Below are 24,219 nucleotides of genomic sequence, written 5' to 3' on the forward strand. Positions count from 1 at the left end.
TCTTTCCTCCTAAATCACTTTCAAGCTCCGACCCTCTAAAGGCTACCAGACCCTCCCTCCGAGCACTCCCCTCCCAGGTTGCTGCGGGTCACTTGGCTCTGTGAGTGGCATTTTTTTCTTTTTCATTCTGTATCGCTGTCTTGGGGCTTGGGCTCTGGCTCCCTCCCATCTCCCCGCATCCTTTTGGCACCCTTGAAGGAAAACCCCATCTGTTAGGTGCCGCGGCACTGCTGTGCAGAAGGCGGTGGCTAAGAGGTGACCGTGCTCCCCACTGGCTTTTGTTTCCCGGCCTTCTAGTGGCAGAGCTTGAACACGGAGCTGTGGTTGCCCGTGGTTCGTAATGAATCACTCCTTGCCGGCCGCTTGTCATTCCGAAGGCAACAGCACAAGTGTTTCTGACCTTTTTTGCTCTTGATGCGGAAAGAGGAAAAAAGGAAGGGCAATGCCGGCTGAGCTGGAGAAAGCAATTTATAATGATTTGCTTCTAAATACGCGGCTGAGTTAGCTGTAGATTTCCCCGATAGGTGAGTTTCCGGGCAACGTATTTAAATGAGTTTGATCATCTGGCCCGTTTTGTCTCCTCGGAGCTGCTGGTGTGTTCGCAGATGAGTGGTTCTGGCTGATAAGAAAGTCTTGCTGGCCTGTGCAGTTCCTGCTTAATGATTCCTAATGACCGAGGGGAGCTGGGGCAGGAAGCCCACTTGTCAGCGACTGGGCAGCCGTCCGGCCCCTTTTTTTTTTTTTTTGCGGTACACGGGCCTCTCACTGTTGTGGCCTCTCCCGTCGCGGAGCACAGGCTCCGGGCGCGCAGGCTCAGCGGCCGCGGCATGTGGGATCTTCCCAGACCGGGGCACGAACCCGCATCCCCTGCATCAGCAGGCGGACTCTCAACCACTGCGCCACCAGGGAAGCCCCGTCCGGCCCTTTTAAAGGCCGACTTGTAGCCATCTCTGTTCTTGCACTGGATCGTCTCTGCCCATTCTTAGGTTCACATTTTGAGTTGCAGGGCAGTGACGTTTTGTGTGATGACAGCAGAGCTGCCATGACGGATAGACCTGGGCTGGGCTGGCTTACACGGGAGGTGGCGGAACCATTCAGAGAGCTTCCCAGCGGGCAGAGAGTGCGCGTGCGTGCGTGCGTGCGTGCGTGTGTGGCCTCTGCTCCACGCAGGCCTTCTGGGATCCAGGCTGATGGCGGCTTTGCCACCTTTAAGTGGGGCTTTCAAGGTCACCCCAGGAGCAGGGCGGTTTCGTGAGCTAGGTCTGCAAAGCAGCCTGCTTGATGTCTGTTCCCAGTAACTGCAGGCGAGGCTGGAAGATGTGGTCTGGTTGGGCCTGGAGAGGAGTTGGGGGGTTTTTTGCCCACCGCGGGCTCCCGTGTGGGGTATGGCACAGCTGATGGGAGCGCGGGATCGGCTGACACAGACTGGGTCCAGTTCCTAAGTGAGCCACTTATTGCTGGGTGACCTGGGGCAGGGTTCGTGTGCTCTCTAGTCCCCAGCGTCTTAGTAAGTGGAGAGTTGGGGGGAGGGAACCTTCCACGCAGGAACCATGTTTGCGTCATGCTAACCCTATGACACTTAGTAAGGGCTCAATAAACAGTAGCTCAGGTTCTCATAACTAAGAAGTGGGGATTGGGAGGCAGGCTCTCATTGGAGCCTTTGCTGTTGATCCTGTCTGTCCACCCATCCAATCAACGGATCATCCATCCATCCCCCATTCACCCACCCATCTACACGTCTGCTCATCCACACACCCACCCAAATCCCCAGATATTCTTTGAGCATTCTTAAAGTCACTCTGTGATTTAGGCCATCATGTAAACTCGGTGAGCTGCAGTTTTTCTCACCTGTGAAATGTGAAGAGGCAGCTCAGAGCCTGGTTTTGAAGGTCAGATGTGATGCCAGCCCCAGAAGAGCTTGGAAAAGCTGACCATGGGACATGAAAGGTGTCGATTGTCTGGGATGCCTGAAGCTGTCTGCATGGAGCCCCTGGAACCATGGCCTCTGCTCGCCCTGTAGGGAAAGGGGAAAGCATGGAGGCTGAGAGACATGTCACGGACCCCTCCCCCATCCCACCAAAGGTACAGCGGGGTGGATAACAGAAGGTTCTCCTCTCAGAGCCACAGCTGACTGTGTAAGCTTGAGCGAGTCCGTGGGTCACTGGGCCTTGAATTCCTGTCTGTAAAATGGGGCCACAATTTCAGTCCAGCCTATCTCATGGGAGGGAGCCTCCTGGGGCTCTCGGAGCTCTGAGATGGCGCCTGTTGGGGAGCAAAGTGGCCCTGAATCTGATCCACCCTCTATTATGTCCCGACCACGAGGCACGGTGCCTGCACTTAGCAGCGCGCATTAAACATTTGATGAGTGACTACGTCAGAGAAGCTAAAATCATTCATGTCCTCTAGACTGAAACAAAATTTTCATGAGATCATACTTAATTTACTTCTCTTTTCTGGTATTGTCTGCCCTGTCCTATCCCATCCCATCCCCCCCACCCCCACCCCTTACCATCCCATATCATCCCATCCCACCCCATCCCATCCCTTCCCGTCCCGTCCCATCCTTTTCCATCCCATCCTATCCTACTTCACTGAAAAAATGCCGTTAGGACCCGTCCAAGTTTACGCCTCACCAGTGGGTCAACACCTGCAGTTTGCAAACTCTGCCCCGGAGCAGTAGAAGGTGAGTCCTCACCTGAGTTACAGCCCTTGCTGGGCAGGAGGCTGACTGATTATGGCTGGGCCTCCTGCAGCCCAGGGACGACCTGAGCAGAGGAGGGTTGGCAAGCCCGGCAGCCCAGAGCCGTCTCCACCCACTCGGGGCCAGGCCCTTGAGGCCGCTGTCTGGCTGCTTCCCCGTGCAGGTTTCAGCAGAGGCTTCAGCAAAGGGGTAACAGGTCCAGAGCTGCCCGGAGGCCTCGGGCTGTCCTCCCTGTCTCCCCCTGGAGACCCCTGAATGATGCTGCTTCTTGGAGTCCGAGATCCCCTCTCTGTCTCCTCATCTCTCCACCTCTCCCTCGGCCTCTGGTCTCTGTCTGCCTCTTCAGCCCTCGTCCTGAACTGCTCTTCTTAAGTCGTAACAAAGGCGCGAGCCTGAAGCCAGGAGCTTCGCCCTCTTCCTGTGTTTTCATCTGAATAGGGGGTGGGTGAGGCAACCCTTAATCACCGCGTGGATCTCCTCGCTCCCCTGGTTGTGCAAAACCCCCTTCTGTGAGCCGTTTGTGAGCACCTGCTGCAGGCCAGCCACCTGACACACGTTCCGCCGAGTCCAGCAGAGTCACATGAGAGACGCGCTTTTCTCCCCCATTTCACAGACAGGCAAACTGAGGCAGGGGGGCCGGATTTGAACCCAGGACTGTCTGGGCTCCTCCTCCCCAGCAGACCATCTGGCTGCAGCCCAGACCCGCCCCGGTGGCCCCCAGCCGAGCCCCACACATGCTCTGCTTGGGCCACCTTCTGAGGAGGAGCCGCCACCTCTGTCCCAGCCTTTGGCCTGGGCCCGGGGGTCTGCACTCTAAAGCTCCTCCCATGCACGTGTGGAAGCTGGTTGGCCACCGGTGTCTGGGAATCTGTCTGCCCGGATGGAGGCCGGGTGGAGAGCTGCAGGGTCGAAGCAGGCCACGCCTGGTGGGGACGGAGCCAAGACTGCCGTCCAGGGTCCAGACCCCGGACCCCGGCCTCCCAGCCTCTGGGCTGTCACACCCGTTCTTGTTCCTTCACCGAGTCTTAAAGGAGCTGAAACATTAAAAGTCACAGTCAAGACGTAGATGCAAGTGAACAGCACAGACAGCCGTGGCTTTGGGGAGTTGGCCGTGCACGTTTCTCCTCCCAGCAGGACTGGTCCCCGTGGGCGCACACCCTTCTCCTGTCAATCCCGTGCCCGGCCCCTGCACACACGTTTCTTTGTTTGCCTGGAGCTGAGGCTCCGTGGGCCCAGGCGGGAACAGTTGGTGGATCGCTGAGCCCAAAGGTCTGAGCCGCTTGTATGTGGAGGGAAGGGGAAGAGGGAGGGAGGAGGGAGAGCAGGTGCCGTGTCTTTTCATTCATTATCAGGGATGCAGATGAGAAATGGAGATAAAAGTTGGGGAAATGTCATCCTTTGACATTTACGTTTTCAGAGGAGTTGGCAGGGACTGTGGGCCGGGAGAGTGATGCCTCTGGGGAAGCCCAGCTCCTGCATCCTGGGGTGGGGCAGGCACCGGCCAAAGGCGCCTCGGGAAGCCGCTGAGGTGCTTCACGCCCCCCGCACCCCTAACCTTTCACGCGGGGCCAGTGCCCCTCATCTGACCCCACGGCTCTGAGGGGTCCCACGTCTGTTCCCTAGCAGCCCCTGCCCTGGGCCTCTGGTCACTGGAGTGAGGTCCCCCCTGGTGAGACCTGAGATTTCCCTTCTTGCACAGACACCAGCCAGGAAATGCACAGCCCACGCGGAGCGAGGGGCAGGGCACCTCCGGCAGAGCTGGGACAGTTAATCCTGTGAACCCCGTTTAAGGAGCTGCTCCTGTCCGGTGATACACATCCAGAGCGGAGCCCTTTACAGACTGCTAGTGACAGGTTCCAGCCTGGAGCAAAGCGACTGAGAGCTCAGGACTGAGCTTTGCTGTGGTCCTGGCAGCAGGAGAAGCCATTCTGTCCGCTGGGACTGTGGACACGTGGACACAGGGACCGGTCTCCTGGCCTCAGCTCACTCCGCTGTGGCAGTTCCTCCCTGTCCTGGGCTCCACCTGTATGGGACTCGGCCTCGGCCCTGACTGCAGGTTGGCAGACAGGTTTCGTCTCCTGTGCCGATGCTGGCGGGCTGCTGGTGCCTCGTGTGGACTCCGCAGGAAGGACTGACTCTAGGCCTGTGTCTGGCTCCACGCGGAGGAGTGCGGCAGTTGATTAGCGATGCCTGCCACGGTAGGCGTAGGAGAGGGGTGGCGTGTGTGCCCTCTAGTTGCTAAGCCCTTTGGCCCTAACACTTCCAGCATTCTATCTAGTAACTATAAGGCCATCAAGCAACATTGCTTTAATTTTTGTTCTGCCTAAATATTTAGAGCCCTTAAAAGCCAAGAATAACGGCAGAAGCCAAGTTGCTCATTGTTTGTGAAAGGCCTCTCGGAGCACACAAGTGTGGCAGCCCTGGCTGGGCCAGCTGCACAATAAACCCATTGAGTCTTGTCTGAGAAAACACAGAAGAACCCTGTCATTCTTTGTATTCATAACTTCCGTGCGTCCCGGCCCCTGAAATAGAACCCCTACCGGAAGACAGCGCACAGCACTCAGCTTGTTGGCCCAATCTCCCGTCTCGCCAGCTGAGAAAGGGCCCTTCTGTATGGTTTGGGGTTCTCTCCCCCTCCTTTTTAAAAAGAAATTCCTGCTAGAAGGAGAGCTGCCCACAAGGAAGTCGGAGGCGTGTGTCCCGGATGGGGGACTTCGGGAAGGTGACCTAGCCTCAGTTTTCCCGTCTCCCAAGTGTGCACGGCAGGCCTGGCCTTTAGGGGTGTGAGGATTCGCTGGGATGATGGCCACGAAAGGCCCGTCAGACTCAGTTTCTGAGACAGCCGGCGCTCAGCAGAGGGTGTCTGTGACTTTAGCAAGTGGTCATCACGGGCCACGTTCATGTTCCCCGTCCTCAGACGCGCACCCACACCCGCACCCGTGCACACGCAGCTGGCTCTCAGGGTCGAGGCTTGCCCCTGCCTCCTCGGTGCTCAAGTGTCTGGCACGGCAGGTGCCCCGTCAGTCCTGCCGGGAATCGTGAGCAGCTTATGTGAGTTGTGAGTCATTCTCGAGTGCGTGATGCTCTGTGTTCGGGGTCAGTCACCGCCCTCTCCCGGCCTCCATTACCCCATGACCATCTGTGGAGCCTCATCCCTTCTTGCCACTGGTCATTTTGGAGATCTGTGGAACGGCCGCGTTGAGGCCTCTGAGGCTGGGAGCTGGGCGGGGCCTGTGTGTCTGGAGGGGGCTGGACACGGGGCAGGACCGGGTTGGGGCGGGGGCGGCAGGTTGGAAGTGCTTCTCGCCGGGCACTTCGGGAACTTGACTTTGACAAGCCTTGTCGGTCTGGGGAGTGCCTGCTGGGATCCCCTCATGAAATCTGAACCTGGGCTGCTTCGTTTCCCCTCTACACCCCGACCCCCCAGGGCGCCGGGCATCTGTTTAAATGGTCATACTGGAGAGAGGAGGGGCTGGAGGGGAAGGGAGCATTATGCTGGGATGTTTGCCTCTACGCTGTGCCCCGGGCTGCTGTGTCACCTTGGGGAAATCTCTTGACCTCTCTGGGCCACTGTTTCCCCATCTCTGAAATGTATCAGCACCTCCTCGGAACAGGAGTTGTTATTAAACATATGGTAACTTGCAGAACAGGAGCCTGGGGTGAGCACTTTGTAGGCACGATGTCTGAGCAGACAGACTCTCAGTGGCCCCGATGAGGCAGACCCTCTCCTGGGGGAGAACGAGACTCAGGGAGCGGTTGATGTCGGAGCCCCGGGAGTCGGCAGAGCGGGGGGCTGTGAGCCCAGCCCTGCTCCTCTCCAGGGCGCTGCGCCGGGCGTGCAGCAGCCCTCGGCAAATATTAGTGCACCAAAATGACATATTTTGCACGACAAATACAAAAGAGGTGTCTTGCCTAAAAAATCTTACGCTGTGTTTTTTTCGTTATTGTTTACCAAGATGAAACGGGCTCAGTGAACTGTTCTCGACACCTACAAAACGCTTCATTACAGTTTTATGATGACTTTAGGCTTTCTGGTGAAATTACAGAAGCATCTTTTCGTCTCCCCCCAGGTCATCTCGGCCGTGTCGAGGCTCTCCCTGCACAACTTGGCTCAGACCAAAGGGATCAGGTGAGCTTCGCGGAACGCGTGCTGCTGAGTGCCTGCCCTTTCATCTTCATCCACCGTCCGCGTGCCCTGTCACAGATATTGGAGTTTTGAGCAGACACCGTCTGCCCTGTGCCTTTCTCATGAATTTTCAGCGTGTTGTCGGGTTGCCTGTTGGCAGCGGCTGGAAGGGGTGGGGAGGAGGGGAGAGGCTTCAGCTCCCACCGGGGAAATCTTGCAGCGTGTTACTGATGGCTGCAAAATCTCTCTCGATTTAGGTAATAAGATCTGCAGATTAATCCTTTCACAGATCATCGCCTACCTAAATGCACTCTCCACACATCAGAAGTGGGTCTTGCCTCGCATGAAGCAGCAGTGTTTGTCTGCTGTGATGGGGCCGAGCCAGGGGACCTGTCTGCTTGGGGCTGCAGGCCTCCCGGCAGGAATCTCTCCACTCAGCTTTAATTCTGCTTGGATTGCAGAGAATCCCATGGCCCCCGTTGGTCTGATCTCTCGTCCCTGACACGTGGACGTCGTGGGGCGAGGGGCCCTGGAACTGTGAGGGCGGAGGGGTCAGGGGAGATGGGGGGATGGGGGCATGCTGGCCACGGGGGAGGGGGACGGGGCGGCAGCCCCGGGTAAGGACTGGTCATTGTGTATTCTGACCCATGGATTGGGGTCAGGGAGACCAGGTTCCATATCCGGTGAGGACAAGCACGGGGCCTCCCTTCCTCGATGTCCCTGGGGATTGTGGGCTAGCAGGGTGGGGATGAGAAGCTTGGGAGGGCAGAAATAGCTCCTCCTGCGGGTGGAGTGGATGGGGTCGCACCTGGCTGGGTACAGGCGACTTTGTGAGGGTGGTGGAACTACGGAGGGGCTTCACCCTGGTGTTGTCGTAGAGGGGGGCGCTACACATGCGTGGGCTGGGGGGTCCCAGGACCAGGGTGCCTACTGCAGTGGGACCCTTGGTGGGGCTGTTTGCCCAGGTCCAGAGGGTCACCGGAACAGACGCAAATATTAGGGAACCCACCCAGAACCTCTTTCTCTGTTGGGTTCTCCAAGGACTCAGAAATTTCATTGAATTGAGGATTTTTTTTTAACGTCAGCTGAAGGATAGGCTGTTTAAAAATGTTTTTAAGCTGCTATTAAACACATATTCGAGAATATTTATAACACGTTTAGGGTACAAGGAATAACATTAAGACGAAACCCCTGTACCCACCACCCAGCCTACGTTCTAGAACTTCAGCTGTGAGGCCCCCAGTTGCATGGGCTGGTTTTCATTGTAGCTTTTGTCTGTAATAGGGACACGTTAAAAATGTTTAATTGAGAAAAGCGAGTTGTTTCTGGATACAAAGACAGTACGTGGATTTTTTTGTGTTTTTCCCAGAAATGGTCGTCCGTTCTTTCCCCCGCTAGCCCGGGACGACAGGCGGTGTTCTGGGTTGCCTCTTACCCGTTCCAGCACATTCTCCACCTGTGCGCGTGTCTACATGTACACGTAGGTGGGAATGAAGTCCTGCCACAGAAGTTAGTCATTTTCTCTGCTTTGTCACGTAACGTGAGCTTTTCTCTCAATCCATTAAACATCCTCCCAAACAGGGGCCCGCTGCCAGGGAGCCCCGCAGTGCCCCTGGGGCGGACGAGCCAGCTGGCTGTGCTTGGACTCGGTCCTGCGGTGGCCTGAGCACCGTGCCAGGCTCCCCACGCCGTGCCCTGCCGTGCCCGAGGCCCGTGACCGAGGCTGGGGCCGCCCTGTCTACAGGCTCCTGGAGCCTCAGTTTCCCTGAGGGTTGACAGCCAGCCATAGGGTCTGCCGGTGGCTTAGAAGGTGGTGAGGGGCCTGAGAGCGGGCGTGTGACCTCTGATCAGTGTGGAGGCTCCTGGGGGACGGGGCGGTGCCCTTCCTCCTGGCCTTCTCGCCCCCATCCCCCCATCTCCCCTGACCTCTCCGCCCCCATGGTCCCAGGGCCCCCGCCCCATGACCCAGGTGCCTCCCAGGCTGCTCCCGTGGTGCTCTCCGAGGCTGGCAGGTGAACTTGGAAACCTGCCCTCTCCCCTCCCTATTCCGGGAGCCGCCCGGGCAGTGTGTGGGCACAGTGGCCCCCTGGATGGGGAATGAAGACCCTTAGGGCAATGGTGAGCAGAGAGGGTTGCGATCTGGGCTGCGGAGTTGGTGAGACCTGGCTGTAAACCCTGCATCGTGTTGGCTGTGTGCCTTGTGTGGGAAGCCCCTCTCTGAGTTGGTGGATGGGGATTCACCCAGGGGGCTCATCAGGGTTCATTCAGATAAGGCACGTAAATCCCGAGGTCAGTGTTGGCCCACGGAAGGGCTCAACACATACTGTAGTTTGTTGCAGTGATGTAACAGGGTGCATCGGGGCCCCCAACACCACCCTCGGGTCTGACGATTCGCTGGGACTCAGAGAACTCAGCAAAGCCGCTATACTCAAGATTCTGGTTTATTACAGCAAAAGGAACCAGATACAAATTAGCAGATGGAAAAGGCACATGAACTGGCGTCCAGGAGGGACGATGCACGAGTCTTCCAGGTCTCCTCTGTCCGAGGAGTTGCATGGACAGTGCTTCATTCTCCCAGAACGATGTGTGATGCCATGGGTGAGGGTTGCCAGCCAGGGAAGTCCCCCTGAGCTTTGGTGCCCAGGTTCTCGTTTGGGGTGGGTCATGTAGACGTGGCTGACTGCCCACGTGGGTGACCTTAGCCTCCAGCCCCTGCAGAGGTCGAGCGGTGGCCCCACCATAAACCCCATCATTTCCCAGACTCTGTGGCTGGGCCCAGGGCCCCCCAGGTAGACAAAGATGCTCTTATCAGCAGGACATCCCAAGGGCACAGAGGTCCCTGCCGGGAGCCAACGGACCAGGACCTGATCTTTCTTGAATGTGCAGGGTGTGGGCAGCCCAGGTCTGCTGAGTTAACCCTTTACTGCACACGGGGGAGGGGGAAATGAAGGGGATGGGGGGAGGTGTTTGCAGACAAAAGGAAGAGGCAGGGCCTCCCGGCAGGAGCAGAGCCTTTGCAGGAAGAGCTGCCCGGCTCACCTGCATCTCCTCCCCGTCCGTATCCCTCGGTTTCCCCTGTGCCCCATCCCCACCCTGTGTTTCTTCTCCCTCCTTGTTTGAGCCCCAATCCAGAACTTTCCCAGGGTCCCTTCCCTCCGCAGCCCCCTGGGGACAGGACCTCCATCACTTCACACGGCTCACCCACCCTGAGCCTGGGAGGCGGCTCCGACCGCCCCTGTAGCACAACGCGTTTGAATCGTCTCTCCTCGTGCGCCGTACAGGTTGAGTTTTCACGGGCAGTTTACCATTCTGGGAGCCACCGGCGCTGACACAAAACGCTCACTGTGCTCCCTTCCCTTAAGAGCATCTCACAGTGTTGTTAATTAGCAGAAGGTGTTCCTTTAGCCAAACCCTTTTCTGTTTTGAAAACCCACAGACCAAGCCTGCAGCCCTGCAGAATCTCTTCCTCTTTTCTTTCGTGGCTGGATAGGAGCCCAACATGGTCCTTTAGAAAAATGATCATTTTCACAACGCTTGCTCTGTGCATAATGAGCCGATTTTCCACAAAAGCCCCAATCATGCTTCCCAGAGGCTGATGACTAGGAGACTTAAGCAAAGAGCCGCACCCTGGTGCTGGCTGGGGGATCAGGAATGATGTGTGTGTGCGGTGGGGGTGATCCCTGGGGAGCCACCCAGCTCAGCGTGTGGGGATGTGGGTCCTTGTCGCAGCCGGAGCCGGCCCTCCAGACTGAGGGATCATCACTGCTGGGAATGGCTGGGAAGGAGGAGACTGTGAGACCCTCTCTGCGGCTGAAACTGAAAGGTGAAGCCAAGGCGCCCCCCGCCGGCGGAGGTCTCATCTGTCAGCCACCTGCTTGTTGAGTGACCTTAGGCAGGGAAGCTCTTGGACCCTCTGTCTCTTCTTCTGTAGGCTGGGAAAGCTCTCCCTGCCACGCAAGGTTGCCGTGAGCCCGTACACTGTGCAGCGTGATTTAGTGCAGCCCCTGACACTCAGTGAACGCCCATGGGCTGCTGGCTGGGTGGTGGGCCGACAGGTGGCCCCCCAAAAGATACATCCACCTCCTAACTCCTGGACCCTGTGTGACAGGGAAACGGTTCTCTGCAGGTTGCGTTTTTAAAGATGTACTTACATCTATAAAAATGTAGTTGTAAGAGGGCGGCAGGAGGGTCAGAGTCAGAGGAAGGGGGTGTGACAACACACAGAGGAGGTTGCAGTGATGTGGCCATGAGCCAAGGAACGCGGGTCGTCTCAGAAGCTGGAAGAGAAACGGATCCTCCCCTGGAGCCTCCGGAAGGAGCCAGCCTTGCTGACACCTTGATTTTAGTCCCTAAGACCCATTGCAGACTTCTCACCTTCCGGAACTGCAAGATAGTAAACCCGTGTTGCTTGGGGCCACTGTGGTGCTTTGTGACAGCAGCAGTGGGAGTGAACGCAGATGGCATGGGACAGGAGCCTTAGGAGCGGGTGGGGGCCTGTCGTGGCGCCCCGGGCGCGTGGACGTCTGCACACACGCCGCGCTGGGTCCGGGTGGTGGGCTGGGTTCTGGGTCCTCACTGGGCTGAGTGCTTCTGGGAGCAGGGACCAGCCTCCGTCTTTGATTCCCTGGTCCTAGCCCAGCCCCACCACCCTGTCTTGTGCTCTCTGGCTTTTTATTGAGTTGCACTAAACTTCACATAAGCTTCATCCCTTTGAAGTGCACGGTTCGGTGGCAGCTCACACACATTCAGTGTTGTGCCACCATCACCCCTGTCTTACTCCCAAGCGTTTCTCACCTGAACGGAGGGATCCCACCAATTGGGGCAGCGGCGCCTGCAGTGTTCCTGATCCTGCCTGGGGCTCTGTAGAAGGTTCTAGAAGGGGAGGGTGCTCCTCATGGCAGAGGCAAGGCTGGTGGGGAGGGAGCTCCTGTCTGGGAGGTGTTGGAGGAGGGCGTGCAGGCAGGGGAGGGTGGGCAGTCAGGCCTGGTCAGTTTGGTTTCCTTTGTTTCAAGGACCCCAGAGCTGCTGTGATGTGGCAGCCGAGGCTGGTGACCCGCCGTCACTGGGTGGGGTGGGGTGCGGTGCTTCATGCCTCAAAGCAGTGCATGTTGTGTGGGCCAGGCCCTCGCTCGAGGGAGCAGGTGCGGATGGGGCTCCGCCTGGCCTGTCCCCCCACTCTGGCCTCGCAGGTGTCCTCACACAGAACCCACCTCAGAATAAGGAGGGGCAGCTGAGGCCAGTGTGGGGCCCCCGCCTGGCGAACACAGTGGTCGCAGTGTGTGAATTCCTTTCGCATTCTCCTAACAAGGTGACACCTGCTTGCATGCAGGGCCCTCCCGGGAAGGAATCTACTGTTGCATTAAACCCCCTGCCGAGAACCCTCTCCCCCCACTTGGTGACACACTCGGGGAGGAGGGGACAGCCCTGGGGCAGCAGGAAGAACCCAACGCTGGCCTTGGCGACACCAAGACCGTGTCCTGTCCACGCTGGCCACGGGGACGGAGCTCCCGGGAGGCACCATGGAGCCTCTGAACCTTCCCCACCATCCAGGGCCTGCAGCGTCCTTCCCTGGACACCTGAGTGCTTGCCACCGGCAGCTGAGCCTGGGCCCCATCTGTGAATGGGGTTGTCGGGAGGACGGCATGGAGGAGGCGGGCCGCGTGCTGGACAGACGGTGGCAAACGGTGGCCGGTTGACTCTTCCTGAGTCCGTCGCCACCGCAGACATCGGGAGGGCCGCTTCCTTTCACCCATCACTCACCCCTGCGCAGAATTTTGAAGGAGCGCTGTGTCTGCTTCTCTCTGCCGCTACCACTGTGGGCACGAGAGCTGGAAAGGGACACGTTTGTTCAAAAAGAAGTTAACTGGCCGTTTCCCGCGGGGCAGCGGGGAGGTGATCCGTGCTGGAGGTGGTCAGGAGAAGCGGGATGCAGCCCGGCAGGAGGGGCGTGAGTAGCCAGCTGGAGCTTCCGCGGCGGGCGGGGGTCTTTAAAAAGACACAGCGCAGCTGAATGTCTCTCTGCCGCACTCCCAGATCGTCGCAGTCGTTGCCGGCTAGACGTGCCCACAGAACATGTGCATCTGGCTGAGCTAATGGACTTTTATTGTTGTTCCCTCCCCTCCCCCACCCTCACTCGCTCCCTCCCATTCACCTACCCACCTGCCCGCCTGTCCTTCTGCCCATCCAACCCACCATCTGTCTGTCCGTCCGTCCATCCTTCCTTGCACCCGTCATCAGTACACTTACACATCCACCCATCTGTCTGTCCATCCCTTCTTCCAGTTGCCCGTCACCTGTGCCCTCATCCGTGCACCCATCTGTGCTTCCGCTTCTCCGTCCACACCCCGTCCTGCCACCCTTCCTCCATCTGTCCTCTTTCACATAAACGTCAGTTGGTTGGTCTCCACGTGGTGCTCTGAGGTGGTCAATGGCTGGCAGAGTGATCCCCAGCATGGAGCAGGCCCTCGACAGTGTGTTGCAGTGGAGGGCGGATGACGAAGTGACCCGGCCGACTGGGGGCGGTGCTGGGGTGCTGGGTCAGTTTCTGCACGCCCCCAGCCTCCATGGCCTCCTGGGTAAAGTGGGGTCAGAGTGGTAGCCCCCTCCCTGGGCTGTTGTGAGGATCCACAGGATGGCCGTGACGGTCTCAGCACAGGGCCTGGCATGTAGTAGGTCCAGAGCACTGAGGGACAGGAGGAGGAGAAGGACCCTCTCTGCATGGGGGATCTGCCCGCACCTGTCTGGGAGGCTGGGAGGCTTGGGGCAGGCCGAGTGTGAATCTCCCCATTCCGATTCCTCGGCTCCCACACCTGGCCCTTCATCCCCCACTTTTACACACGGGGAAACTGAGGCCCAGAGAGCTTCCCGAGCAGGTGGTGACGGGGCCCAGGGAGTCGTCTGCTCATTCATTCATTCCTTTGCCCATTCATTCATTCATTCATTCTGTCAGTGCTTGGGGATGCCAGCAGCCCTGCACAGGTGCTGGGACACATGGGGGACCAGTCACTGTCAGGTGCGGAGATGGACACCGGACCCCGGTCACAGGCAGCCGTGTGCAGGGCAGGGTGTGGGGAGAAGCCGGAGCGCGACCCCAGGCCACAGGCACGGGGTTAAGGGCCTAAGAGACCTGGGTCTGGGCTGCCGGTGTGATTTTTAGCAGGTTTCTTAGCCCTGGGCCTGTTTCCTGCTCTCTGAAAAGGAGGCTCACTTGGCTGATGGTCAGAGCCCGGGGCGAGGGCCAGTGTGGAGTGGCCCGAACACAGTTCTCAAAGCGAGGCCTGAGGACGCTGCCTCCCAGCCCTGGCTTCCCATGGGGCCCCCGGTGAGCCCGCAGGAGGGCAGGTGTCCTGGGCTGAGTGGTGGCCCCAAGAAGATATGCCGTGGAACCTGTGAATGTGAGCTTTGGGGAAAAGTCTTTGCAGATGTAATTAAATTAGAGATCTTGAGATGAGATCATCCTGACTACCCCGTGGGCCTTAAATCCAAAGACAGGTGTTCTTATAAGAGGCACACGGAACAGGGACCCAGGGACAGAGGAGGGACCTGGAGATGGAGGCGGAGGCAGAGACTGGAGTGACGCTGCGAAGCCCAGGACCGTCTGGAGCCCCCGGGAGCTGGGAGACGCCGGAGGGCTCCCCACAGAGCCTCTTGTGGCCCTGCCTGCCCCTTGATTTCAGGATTTGGGGCCTCCAGCACCAAGAGAATGAAGTTCTATTGTTTCAAGCCCGGGGATGTGGGTTTTGCTGGGCAGCGAGCTCTGGGACGGGGCCCAGGCAGGGGTCCCTCAGCCTCTGGCATCCCCGGTGCGTGGGGGCGCAAAGCTGCACCTCCTGAAAGCTGAGCAAGGGCCCCCAGGAGCCCCAACCCGGTCCCAGCACAGCCCTTGCCAGCCTGAGACCTGACTGCCGAGGAGGAGGCCAGCGGCTGGCAGGGAGGTTGGGGTTCAGAGCCCCCCTCCAGTTATCAGGGATGGGAGGTGGGCCTCCAAGGACAGCGGTGTCGTCACTGGCAGGTGCCCTGTCCCCAACGACATGCAGTGTTGGGGGCTGTAAGAATGTCCTCGGGCACTGGAGCCCCAGCTCGCCCCCCTCCCCAGGCTTGTCCTTCCCTCTAGGGAGCGAAGACTGCTTCACTCTGTAACAGGCAAAACAATGAAACGCTGTCTTCTCAGCAAATGCCACCATTAAACATTTATTGGGCAGCTGTGCAACATTATCCGCTCGCTTTCAGAGAGGAGAAGGAAATCTTGTCCTGTTTTGCAGTGGGATTTATCCATATGCAGAAGGGATGTGAGGTCATTAAAAATGCTCTGGAACAGAATGTGACATCGCGGTGTGGCCAGCGGTATGGGGGGATGTGGCCCTGCTAGCCACCAGCCCCCGCCCCCCAAGCCCAGCTCTGGGGCCACCAGGTCAGCGCTGCTCTCTGTGCAGCCCTGAGCTCTGCTCCCAGCTGTGGCTGGTGGGAGGGGAACGGTCTGGTGCTTTGGGTACATCCAGTTATGCGGTGTGACAGCAGCGCTCAGTAAGCCTGAGTCCCACTCATCTCACTGTCGGGAGAGGGGCTTTGGTAATAAAGGGACAGTCCCCCCCGATGTCACCTGGGTCATCCTTCCCACTGTGGGTCTCCTGTCGCGCCCCTCCTCCGTGCCGGCTGCTGCTGCGGTCAGGATGAACCAGGCTCCTCAGTGCCAGCAAACAGCCCCGAGTCTCGATGACTTGCTGCAGTGACACGTGTGTGTCGGTCGTGTTCCCCTCCACGCCACTTGCCCCCAGAGCCAGGCTGACAGACGGCCTCCTGCTGGAACAGAGTGGCCACCGTGGCAGGGGAAGGAGACCCAGCAAGTCACCCACTGGCTCCTACAGCCTCCGCCCCGTCGGTGAAGCCAGGATGTCTAGCGACCGGAATTCAACCTGCCCTGCTGCGGGATGCTGCCCATCCCTGCGAGGAGGGGCTGTTGTGTCCCGTTCTAGAGATGAGGAAACTGAGGCCAAGAGCCTGGGGGGCTGGCCTGAGGTCAGGCGTTTAGGGACTGGTGGAGTGAACTCAGACACGGCCCCGCCAGGCTGCCTCGGAGGGGCCCCTGCACCGTCCAGCCCTCGGTGGGTGAGCCCGTGCCACCTGAGCCTGCCTGCCGCCCACCGTGTCTCCCTCACCTCCGGCTTCACGCTCAGGCACCGGGTCCCAGCTGCCGGTCCCCACCACCATACGCCTCATTTTTAGGCAACTTGTGGCGATATTTTGACAGGAGAGAAGGGACTCTTGGAATCGACCGTCTGTCTGGCTTCCCTTAACGTTCCCTGCTTCTTCCCTCTTGGTTATCAGTTTTCCTTCTTTTATTTTTATGGATTCATTTATTTAGTTTTTCATTATTTTTAAGTCTCATGAGCCCAGCATTCAACCCCCAAACTAGAACCTTCTAGCTCACAGGGCAGAAAGAAACGTATGACCACCTGCTGCTCTCCTGGGTCCTGGCCCCGGCGGCCCCAGCAGGAAGGATGGTTGGCCACCACCCTAACTTCGGGTCTTCCACCTCCTCGCTCCTGTAAAATTAGTCTTACTGTATTTCATGCGTAGTCTCGTTGAGCCCCCGTTGTTTTCGACCTTTAATACAGAGTCACCAGGTGTAAGCTGACTCCTGGGATTGCTGTCTTCACGGCCGTCACGTGATCGGTCAGGTCATGGTGTGCAGTTCTGTCCTGTGAGGCACGTTGGCCTTTCTGGAGCTGCTCCTGTCCCCCGTTTCCCATCCACCCCATCGTAGCAGCAGCGACACACATGGGGCAGAGCCCTCCCCACGGGTCGGCTCACAGAACGCGCACCTGGACCCCGGGAATCAGGATTCAACCCCATTTTGCAGGGGAGGCTGAGACCCCGAGAGGGCACCTCTAGCTCGGGGTTGCCCAGCCGGTTGGGGTGGAACTGGGACCTCATCCTCCCATACTCCCATGGGAGTCATCTGGGGGTCAGGGGTCCTGGGGCATGGGCCCAGCACTGACCCAGGCACAGATCCGCTGCCCGGGGCATCTCCGGGCCCTTCCAGCCTCAGGTCCTGGCGGAGCTGGCCTCTGGGGGCTGGGAAACCAGCCTCAGGTCTCACCTGCTGACCCTGGGGGCAGCTGAGCCTCACTTTTCCCTTTGGGGTCACTGGTAGGGAGACTAGGGCAGGCCTCTACCCTGCTCGGCACTGGAGGGTCCGGCCCTCCACCATGCGATGTGATGCGGGGCTGCCCAACGGCCGAGGCGTGGTCCTGGCCCCGCCCCTGGTGGGCTTGGTGGCTGCAGGAGGCTGGGTGCCCTGCCACTGAGCACCCATGGGCCCTGCACGTCTCTCCAGCTCGGGAATCTGACTGGCAGTCCGGGAGGGGGGTTTGGATGGGGTGGGCGTCCGGCTCTGGCCCCTCCCAGGAGGGCAGCAGTGGTTCTGATTAACGCCGAGGCCTGGAGCCCGGCCCTGAGGCTTGGCTGGGCCCTCGGCCCTACAGACTCCAAGGTGAGCATCACAGGCTGGACAGCTGGCCCGAGCCCAGCCCTCCCTGCCCAGGGCCACCTCCAGACCCAGGGCTGGCGCCATCCAGAAGGGCTGCAGTCCAGTTCTCTGCTCTGAAGTAGCCAAGCCGGACCCCCGGGACACGTGGGGGGCAGCAGTCCTGTCCGTGCCCTCACATGAGCCCAGAGCAGCCTGCTGCCCAAACGCTGGCACGCACCTTGCCCTGCACCGTCACCAGTTGTGTGCACCTGCTCCAGGGGGATGAGTCTGAGGCTATGGCGGCAAAGGGAGGGACGGAGGCCCTCAGATGCAGTGGTCAGTGCCCCTCTCCGAGGAGGTGGCCTCGATCTGGCCAGCCCCCGAGGAGCGAGCAGAGCCAGTGTGGACAGGTCTGGGCATCGGAGGCCCAGGCAGAGGTGCTGGGGGTGTGGGGTGGGGAGGGGATGTGCTTGGTGTCCCTGTGGGATGGAGAGGGGCCGGGGGTGGGAGGAAGATGGTGTTGGGAGGGGTGGGCAGGGTGGGGGGGGGTCTCTGGTCTCTCTGAGTGTGAGGGGAAGCCCTGGGGGTCGTTTCAGCAGGCAGTGGCCTCTGAGATTTTGTCTAGAAACTGCTGGCCCCGTGTGGACTGCAGGGGCTCCAGGGTGGAGGCCAGGACCAGTGAGGGGCTGCCGTGGGTGTCCAGGCCGGAGAGATGGTGGCTCGGGGGAGGGGTCATGGGGGGAGGGGAGCGAGAGCCCGATAGGCCACGGGAGGGGCTGGCGGTGCAGGGAGTGACATCCCACCCACCCGCTTGGCAGGTCAGTCCCTCGGGGTGACCAAGAGCTGCAGCCCAGACGCTGCCGGACTCCTGGGCAGGGGCGAGGAATGCAGGCTTGCTCCCGCCTGGGTTTCTTCCCTGCTCTGACCCCTCTTGGGAATAGTCCTGGCTCCAACCCCGGCTCTGTCACTTCCTGGCTGGTCTCTTCGGGCAAATTTCTCTACCTCTCTGAGCCTTGGTGTCCTCATTTGTGATGAGATGGTAACCCCCATCTTGTGGGGGGCTGTCATGACTGACGGGGAAACCTGAGGACACCCCCATCCAGAGGCCTTTCCTGGACCCCTCGTTTGTGAACTGGGGGGAGGGCTTGGGTTTCACTTGTGTCCTTGCAGCAGGGTGTGTGTGTTCCTACCTCCACCCCAGACCCTCAGCCCAGCGGTAGGGGCTTGGCCCGATTGCCCTGGAACAGTCCCCTCCTCTGGGCAGTAGGTGGAGGGCTGGCCAGAACTGCCCCAGGAAGAGGACCTCCTTCTCTAACCGGAGTCCACAGACCAGTCTTCCAGCTGGAGCATCATCCATCCCAGCTCTGCCACGGAGAACACAGAGATCAACTAGTGATGCCTGCCCCGGCCAGAGGGGATGGGAAGGTAGGGGGTGATGGCAGGCAGGCCCAGGTTTGCCCTCTCCATCCTGGCGGACCCACCAAGGGGAGGGACCCTCCCTGCGGGCCTGCAGAGGCCTTCTTAGGACTTGGTGGAAGGGCCAGGGACTGACCCTTCAATTCCCAGCAGACCAGCAGGAAGTGGGGCAGACCCCCAGCCACCATCTTTTCTCGGAGGTGGGAGAACGTGGCTCAGAGAGGGGAGGGGTCTTGCCTGTGGTCACACAGCGGCTTGGTGGTCTCTCAGAATCCCCCCTCCGGGTCCCCCCAGATTCCTGAGGAGGGTCCCCAGCTAGTCTCCTAGGCTCCATGTATTTACGAGGAAGATCTGCTTTTTTAAAAAATAAATTTATTTATTTTTGGCCGCGTTGGGTCTTCGTTGCTGCACGCGGGCTTCCTCTAGTTGTGGCGAGTGGGGGCTACTCTTTGTTGCGGTGCACAGGCTTCTCATTGCGGTGGCTTCTCTTGTTGCGGAGCACGGGCTCTAGACGCGCGGCCGTCAGGAGTTGTGGCATGTGGGCTCAGTAGTCGTGGCTCGAGAGCTGTAGAGCACAGGCTCAGTAGTTGTGGCGCACGGGCTTAGTTGCTCCGTGGCATATGGGATCTTCCCAGACCAGGGCTCGAACCTGTGTCCCCTGCATTGGCAGGCGGATTCTCAACCACTGCACCACCAGGGAAGCCCGGAAGATCTGCTTTTCTGACACGTCCCAGTGGGTTTACCGTCCAGAGCCAGCAGTGTGGACTAGACACCCACCTGGCACAGCCATCTACCGGTTCTTCTCTTTCTGACTCTCACTGCTGTGCCCGGATGTGACCCAGACGGGCCACTGTCACCGTGTTCAGTGCGGCCGGGCCGTGACCGGGGAGCAGGGGGAGGGTCAGGGGGCAGCTGGGGCCCTGCTCTGCTGTTACAGGCCTCACAGGGCCAGAAGGGGCATTTCAGGGAGCAGACAGCTTTGGACGTGGAGAAGGAGAAAAGGGAAGAGCGTTTCCAGTAGCCTCCCGGGTGTTCCAGGGTGTAGTTTTCCATGCATGCTCAGAGCTGCCCTGGTGGGGGGCCCCATCCCTGCCCCACAGCCGATGGGCTCTGGAGCCTTGGCCAGAGCCACCCGCCTGCCCAGCCTGCTTCCTCCTTGGAGCCGAGCCTGCCCCGGTCCATCCCCTGGGGCCCCGACTGCGCTTGGGCGCGGTTCCCCCGGCCAAGGGACCCTGGCCCATGAGTGAGCAGTGCGGAAACTTTTTGTGCAGAGAGTCTGCTGGTGAAAACGGGGCTGCAAGAGGCCTTGGGCCTTGGGCTGGGGAGAGAGGCTATTGCAGGGGGTGCCGTACGGACTGTGGCTCTGGGAAGCCCCCGTGCTGGCTGTGTGGCCTCTGTGATGCCTCTCGTTCCCCGATGGCCGTTTCTAGAGCGTTCCATCTGGGCAGGGCCCTGGCAGGACGCCGGGATTTCCCGTCTAGGCCAGGCAGGTGTCCCCTGGGAAGAGGTCAAGGTGGCAGCCGAGTGGCTGCAGGGGACTCGGCCCCGCTGATCCGCTGCCCTTTCCGCTCCAAACTGCAGCCGTTCCGAGAAGCGGGCCGGAAAGTCCAAAGTCTGTTGAGCATCGCAGCTGCTGAGAAACCGCGTTCGTCTGTCTCAGCAGCAGCTCCAGGCCCCTCCCTCCCTCAGACAGTGGGATGGCGGGAAACAATCCATTCTTTCCTGACCCAAGGTCAGTGTCCCCCTCTGCCTCACTAGGGTTCTGGAAGCAAGGGTTGAAACCGCCTGGCTGGCATCTGGGGGTTCACTTGGGTCTCCCCCGGTCGCCTGGAGCCGCGGCCGCACCTCGTCCCCCGACTGCCTCTGCAGACGTCACAGGGGGACCTCGAGACCTCCTACCTCTGTGCTGACTTGGGCTTAAGGTCCTGGTGGTGGCACCTGGGCCGGCCCATCCCTCACTCCCTCCCTCTGCCCTGGTCCCCATCGGACTCCTGCCCCACCTGGCCCTTCAGCCTGCTTCTGCTCTGCCCCAGCCTGTCTGAGACCGCACACCCCCGAGTGTGCCTGGTGTGATCACCTCTGCCCAGGCTGCTTCCTCCAGCCCCTAAATCTTGACCATCACCTCACCTCCTTACGGGCCAGGCCCTGTGGGAGGGCACAGCCACACCGCACGTCATGAAGCTTCACACACGGCCTGTGTGTGAAGCAGGTGGTTTATCCCCGTTTTATAGGTGAGTTAACTCAGGTCCCTTGGCCAGCTCAGGGGCCAGGAAGCTGTGTGGCCCATTACAGCCCCCCGTCTGTCTGACGCAGGGCTGGAGCTCTGAACTCAAATTAGACCTTGCTCTCCAAGTCAGCTCCCCGGCATCTCCTACGGGAAGCCCTCCCGGTTTCCCTTTCCTCCTCCTGCCGTCTATACCTTTGTGGCCGTCCCCATGCCCTTTAGCCCTGTGTGGCCCTCGTGGTGGGAGTGGGTGGAGGGGCCCGTCGCAGCCCCTGATACGGTGGCCCGTCTGCATGGGAGTGTGGTGGGCTGGAGAGAGGGACATGATCCCTTGCTTGTTTGGGCGGTCGGGCTGTTGAGCTGGAGAGCCGTTTTTAATAAGCAAAATCCAGTGCTTCAAGGCCTCCCTGCCAATTAGCAGGCGGCACCCAGGTGACTCTGAATAATTAAATGGGCGCCTGCCAGGGCCTTCGGGCTGTGGTTTGACGTGCCTTTGAAGTCTGCCTGGCTGCCGTCTCCCTGGCAAACTGGTATGTCACGGGGTGTGGCCCAGTGCCCTGTGGGCCGGGTATTCCCGGTCCCTCCCGCCCACCCTGCTCTCTTCCTGCTCACCTAGCACCTGCCTGGGCCCCCATCACCCCTGGTGAGGTGAGGCTGAACCCAGTAGTGTCCCGGGGCCGGGCCCCGTGCCAGGCCTTCCGCAGGCCCACTGCACCTAATTCTCAGGCCATTTTCGGAAACTGTGTCCTGCCCGTCTGGGGGAGCGACCTCTGAGGGCTCCCAGGTAGTGCCAGCGCCGTAAATGAGGCACCATTGTCCGCCACATGCCCGACTGGGGTGGCCGGCTCGTCCCAGATTTAGCCCTGGAATTCCCGCATCCTTGGTAACTCCCTCGTCTGGGGCAAGCTGGGCGGTGGTCACCCCTGCAGGACAGGTGCCCTCTGAGGCCGAGTCTGCTCTCTGGGGGCTGTGAGCTGGTCTCGCCCTCCAGGGTGGGAACCCAAGGCTCTGCCCCTTCTCTCGGACGCCCCGGGCCGGCCAAAGAGGACCAGGGGCATCTGCCGATGGGGCTCCTCTGTGATGCTGCTGGCGAACCACGGGCCTTGGAGGTCACTTTGCAGGGAGCGATTTTCTGTGAGTTGAATTTCCGCTTTCCTCCCTACACACGCCAAGTGAAGGATGGAGAAGTGAAGAGCCGTCTTGGGCCCGGGTCGCTTTCATCTGAAGCGTGGAAAAATAAACCCTGTGTCCTAGATTCTCTGCGTGGCGCTCGGTGGTCGGACCCGAAGCTTTCTTACCTCCCGAATATGAGTGTTTGTTTGGATATGCCGTTCTTCTTCCAGGCCCCCGGGGAGAACGACCTCAGCAGGGTGGGCTGGAGGACCCCGTGGTGGTGCTGACCCCACGGGCCTGGGGCAGGGCTGGAGGCACCTGGGTGAGGGGCATTTCCTAATTGTCACGGAAACCCGGGGTGGGCCCACTGGGGCTGCTGCTCAGGAGGCCGTGGGGACAGTGGGGACTGCCTGAGTCTGAGGCCCTGGACTTGGAAGTGGACCCCTGGGATGAGCCCCCGAGAAGGGGAGGGAAAGTGACTCAGGCTGCCACGCTTGCTGGGAGCAAGGACCTGGGCTGAGAGGCTTACGTGTGTTATCTCATTTAATCTTAACAATGACTACTGCCCCCATTCTACAGTTGGGGAGACTGAGGTTCAGAGAGGGAGAGTTTCCTGCTCAGGGTCACACAGCGAGTCCACAGCAGAGCCAGGATTTGAACCCAGATCTATTACCTGCAGAAGCCTGGCTCTTAGTTCCCCCCACAAGGTCTCCCTGAAAAGGAAGGTGACAGTGGCAGTGGGGGGGGGGGGGGGTCTCTGTTTTGGCTTCTTGCCAGGGTGTAGAGCGATGGCTCTAGGAAGCAACGTTCTCTGTCCTGGCGGGCCATCTGCAGACAGCACAGTCATGAGATGTGCACCTGTTATGTGCCAGGGGCTCCCTGGTCTGGGGTGGAGGGACCCCCAGGGAAGCAGGCCCGGGAGCCACCACATAGCCCTGCCTGGTGGAGCCCTGGGTTGGATTGGATAATGCAGGGGAGGCCGCTGCCAGATAGCAGGAGGGGTCGGCACACTGAGTGCTGCACCGGAGCTGGGTTTGAAGTGCGTGAAAATCAGGCTGCTGCCTGGAAAAATAGTAAATCAGTGCCGACAAGTGGGTTGCACTGCCCTGGAACCCTGTGTCCAGGCCCCGAGTCCCTCAGCACAGCATGGGAAGAGGTGAAGCTGGATGAGTTCCCCCCCTCCCCCCAGAACCCGGAGACCTGGCACCTCCTCCCAAGGGGTCCTCTCGTTGGCTCCTGGGTTGTTGTCCTATAAATCGGGCCTGCTGCCCGCCGTGCAGGGTCTTCCAGTGTCCCCGTCCGACTGCTCCTGGGTCCCAGCTGGCGTGCACCTGTGTCCGCCACCTTCATGCCATGACCCCGGAGCATTGGGTCTGCCCCCTTCCCGACCACGTGTCCTGTCCCCACGCAGCCGTATGCACAGCTACGCACGCGGGCACTTTTCAGAGGCCATGGTTTTACAGCAGATTCTCAAAGAAGTCTCGCGGACTAGGACCAGAGGCTGGTTTATTGATCCCAGAGCTGCGTTCAGGCTGCGCCTTCTCCCTGAAGCAGTGACAATGGCAGCCCCCAAGCCCAGCTCAGAGCAGGTGTCCAGGAACCACCCAATGGGTGGGGGACGGAGAGCAAGGCGTGGTTTGGCGTAAGAATTGTGCCCCCCTCTGCTCTTTGTTCGGGGGGTTGGGCTCAGCCACTCCCTTAGGGTGCCGTGTTTTGGGGCCTTCTTCCTCTAGCGGGGGACCTCCCTAGCCTCTGGCACTGGCGCTGTCATTGTCCTGCCCACACACGGCCATGCCGGCCAAGCAGCCGGATGCTCACGTTGACCTCAGGGTGGGAGGCGTAATTTGGTGGGACCTTGAAGCAGTGGCTTGAGCCCCTCATCCCTGCCCCGCGCCCCCCGCCCAGGAGGATGGGGTGCTAGGGTGGATTTGACACAGCCTGACGCATGGACTCTGTTGGGGATTTCTTGGCACGTGGCAGCTTTTCTGCTTCCGTCTTGGGCATCCCTTTAATTCTCTCAGTGGTGCGAGTGGGAAACTTGGCTTCCCAGAAGCGGAGCACGAGGAAATGCGTCCTCAGGAAGGGTCTGATGGGATAAGAGGAACCCAGCCCCGCCCTGACCCCCGGCCCCCCCGCCCTGAGGACCCGGATGGCCGCACTCTGGTGTCTGG

General features: G+C 59.9%; 1 protein-coding gene across 13 annotated transcripts in view; it reads left to right on the top strand.

The window, feature by feature from the left end:
* Positions 1–24,219, top strand: part of VAV2 (vav guanine nucleotide exchange factor 2) — a 179,712-nt gene that overhangs the window by 90,423 nt on the left and 65,070 nt on the right. For 12 of the 13 annotated variants that reach the window (XM_089913958.1, XM_089913959.1, XM_089913963.1 and 9 more), the window contains one exon: positions 6,772–6,830. The exons of the other annotated variant lie outside the window; for it this stretch is intronic. In XM_089913958.1, the coding sequence (XP_089770084.1) occupies positions 6,772–6,830 (59 nt within the window). The remainder of the gene's footprint in view (positions 1–6,771; positions 6,831–24,219) is intronic. 13 annotated transcript variants of the gene reach the window in all.

The sequence above is a fragment of the Delphinapterus leucas genome, chromosome 6, assembly GCF_059928025.1.
Source record: "Delphinapterus leucas isolate spDelLeu-1000000601 "Yukka" chromosome 6, BTC_Dleu_Yukka2, whole genome shotgun sequence".
NCBI lineage: Eukaryota > Metazoa > Chordata > Mammalia > Artiodactyla > Monodontidae > Delphinapterus > Delphinapterus leucas.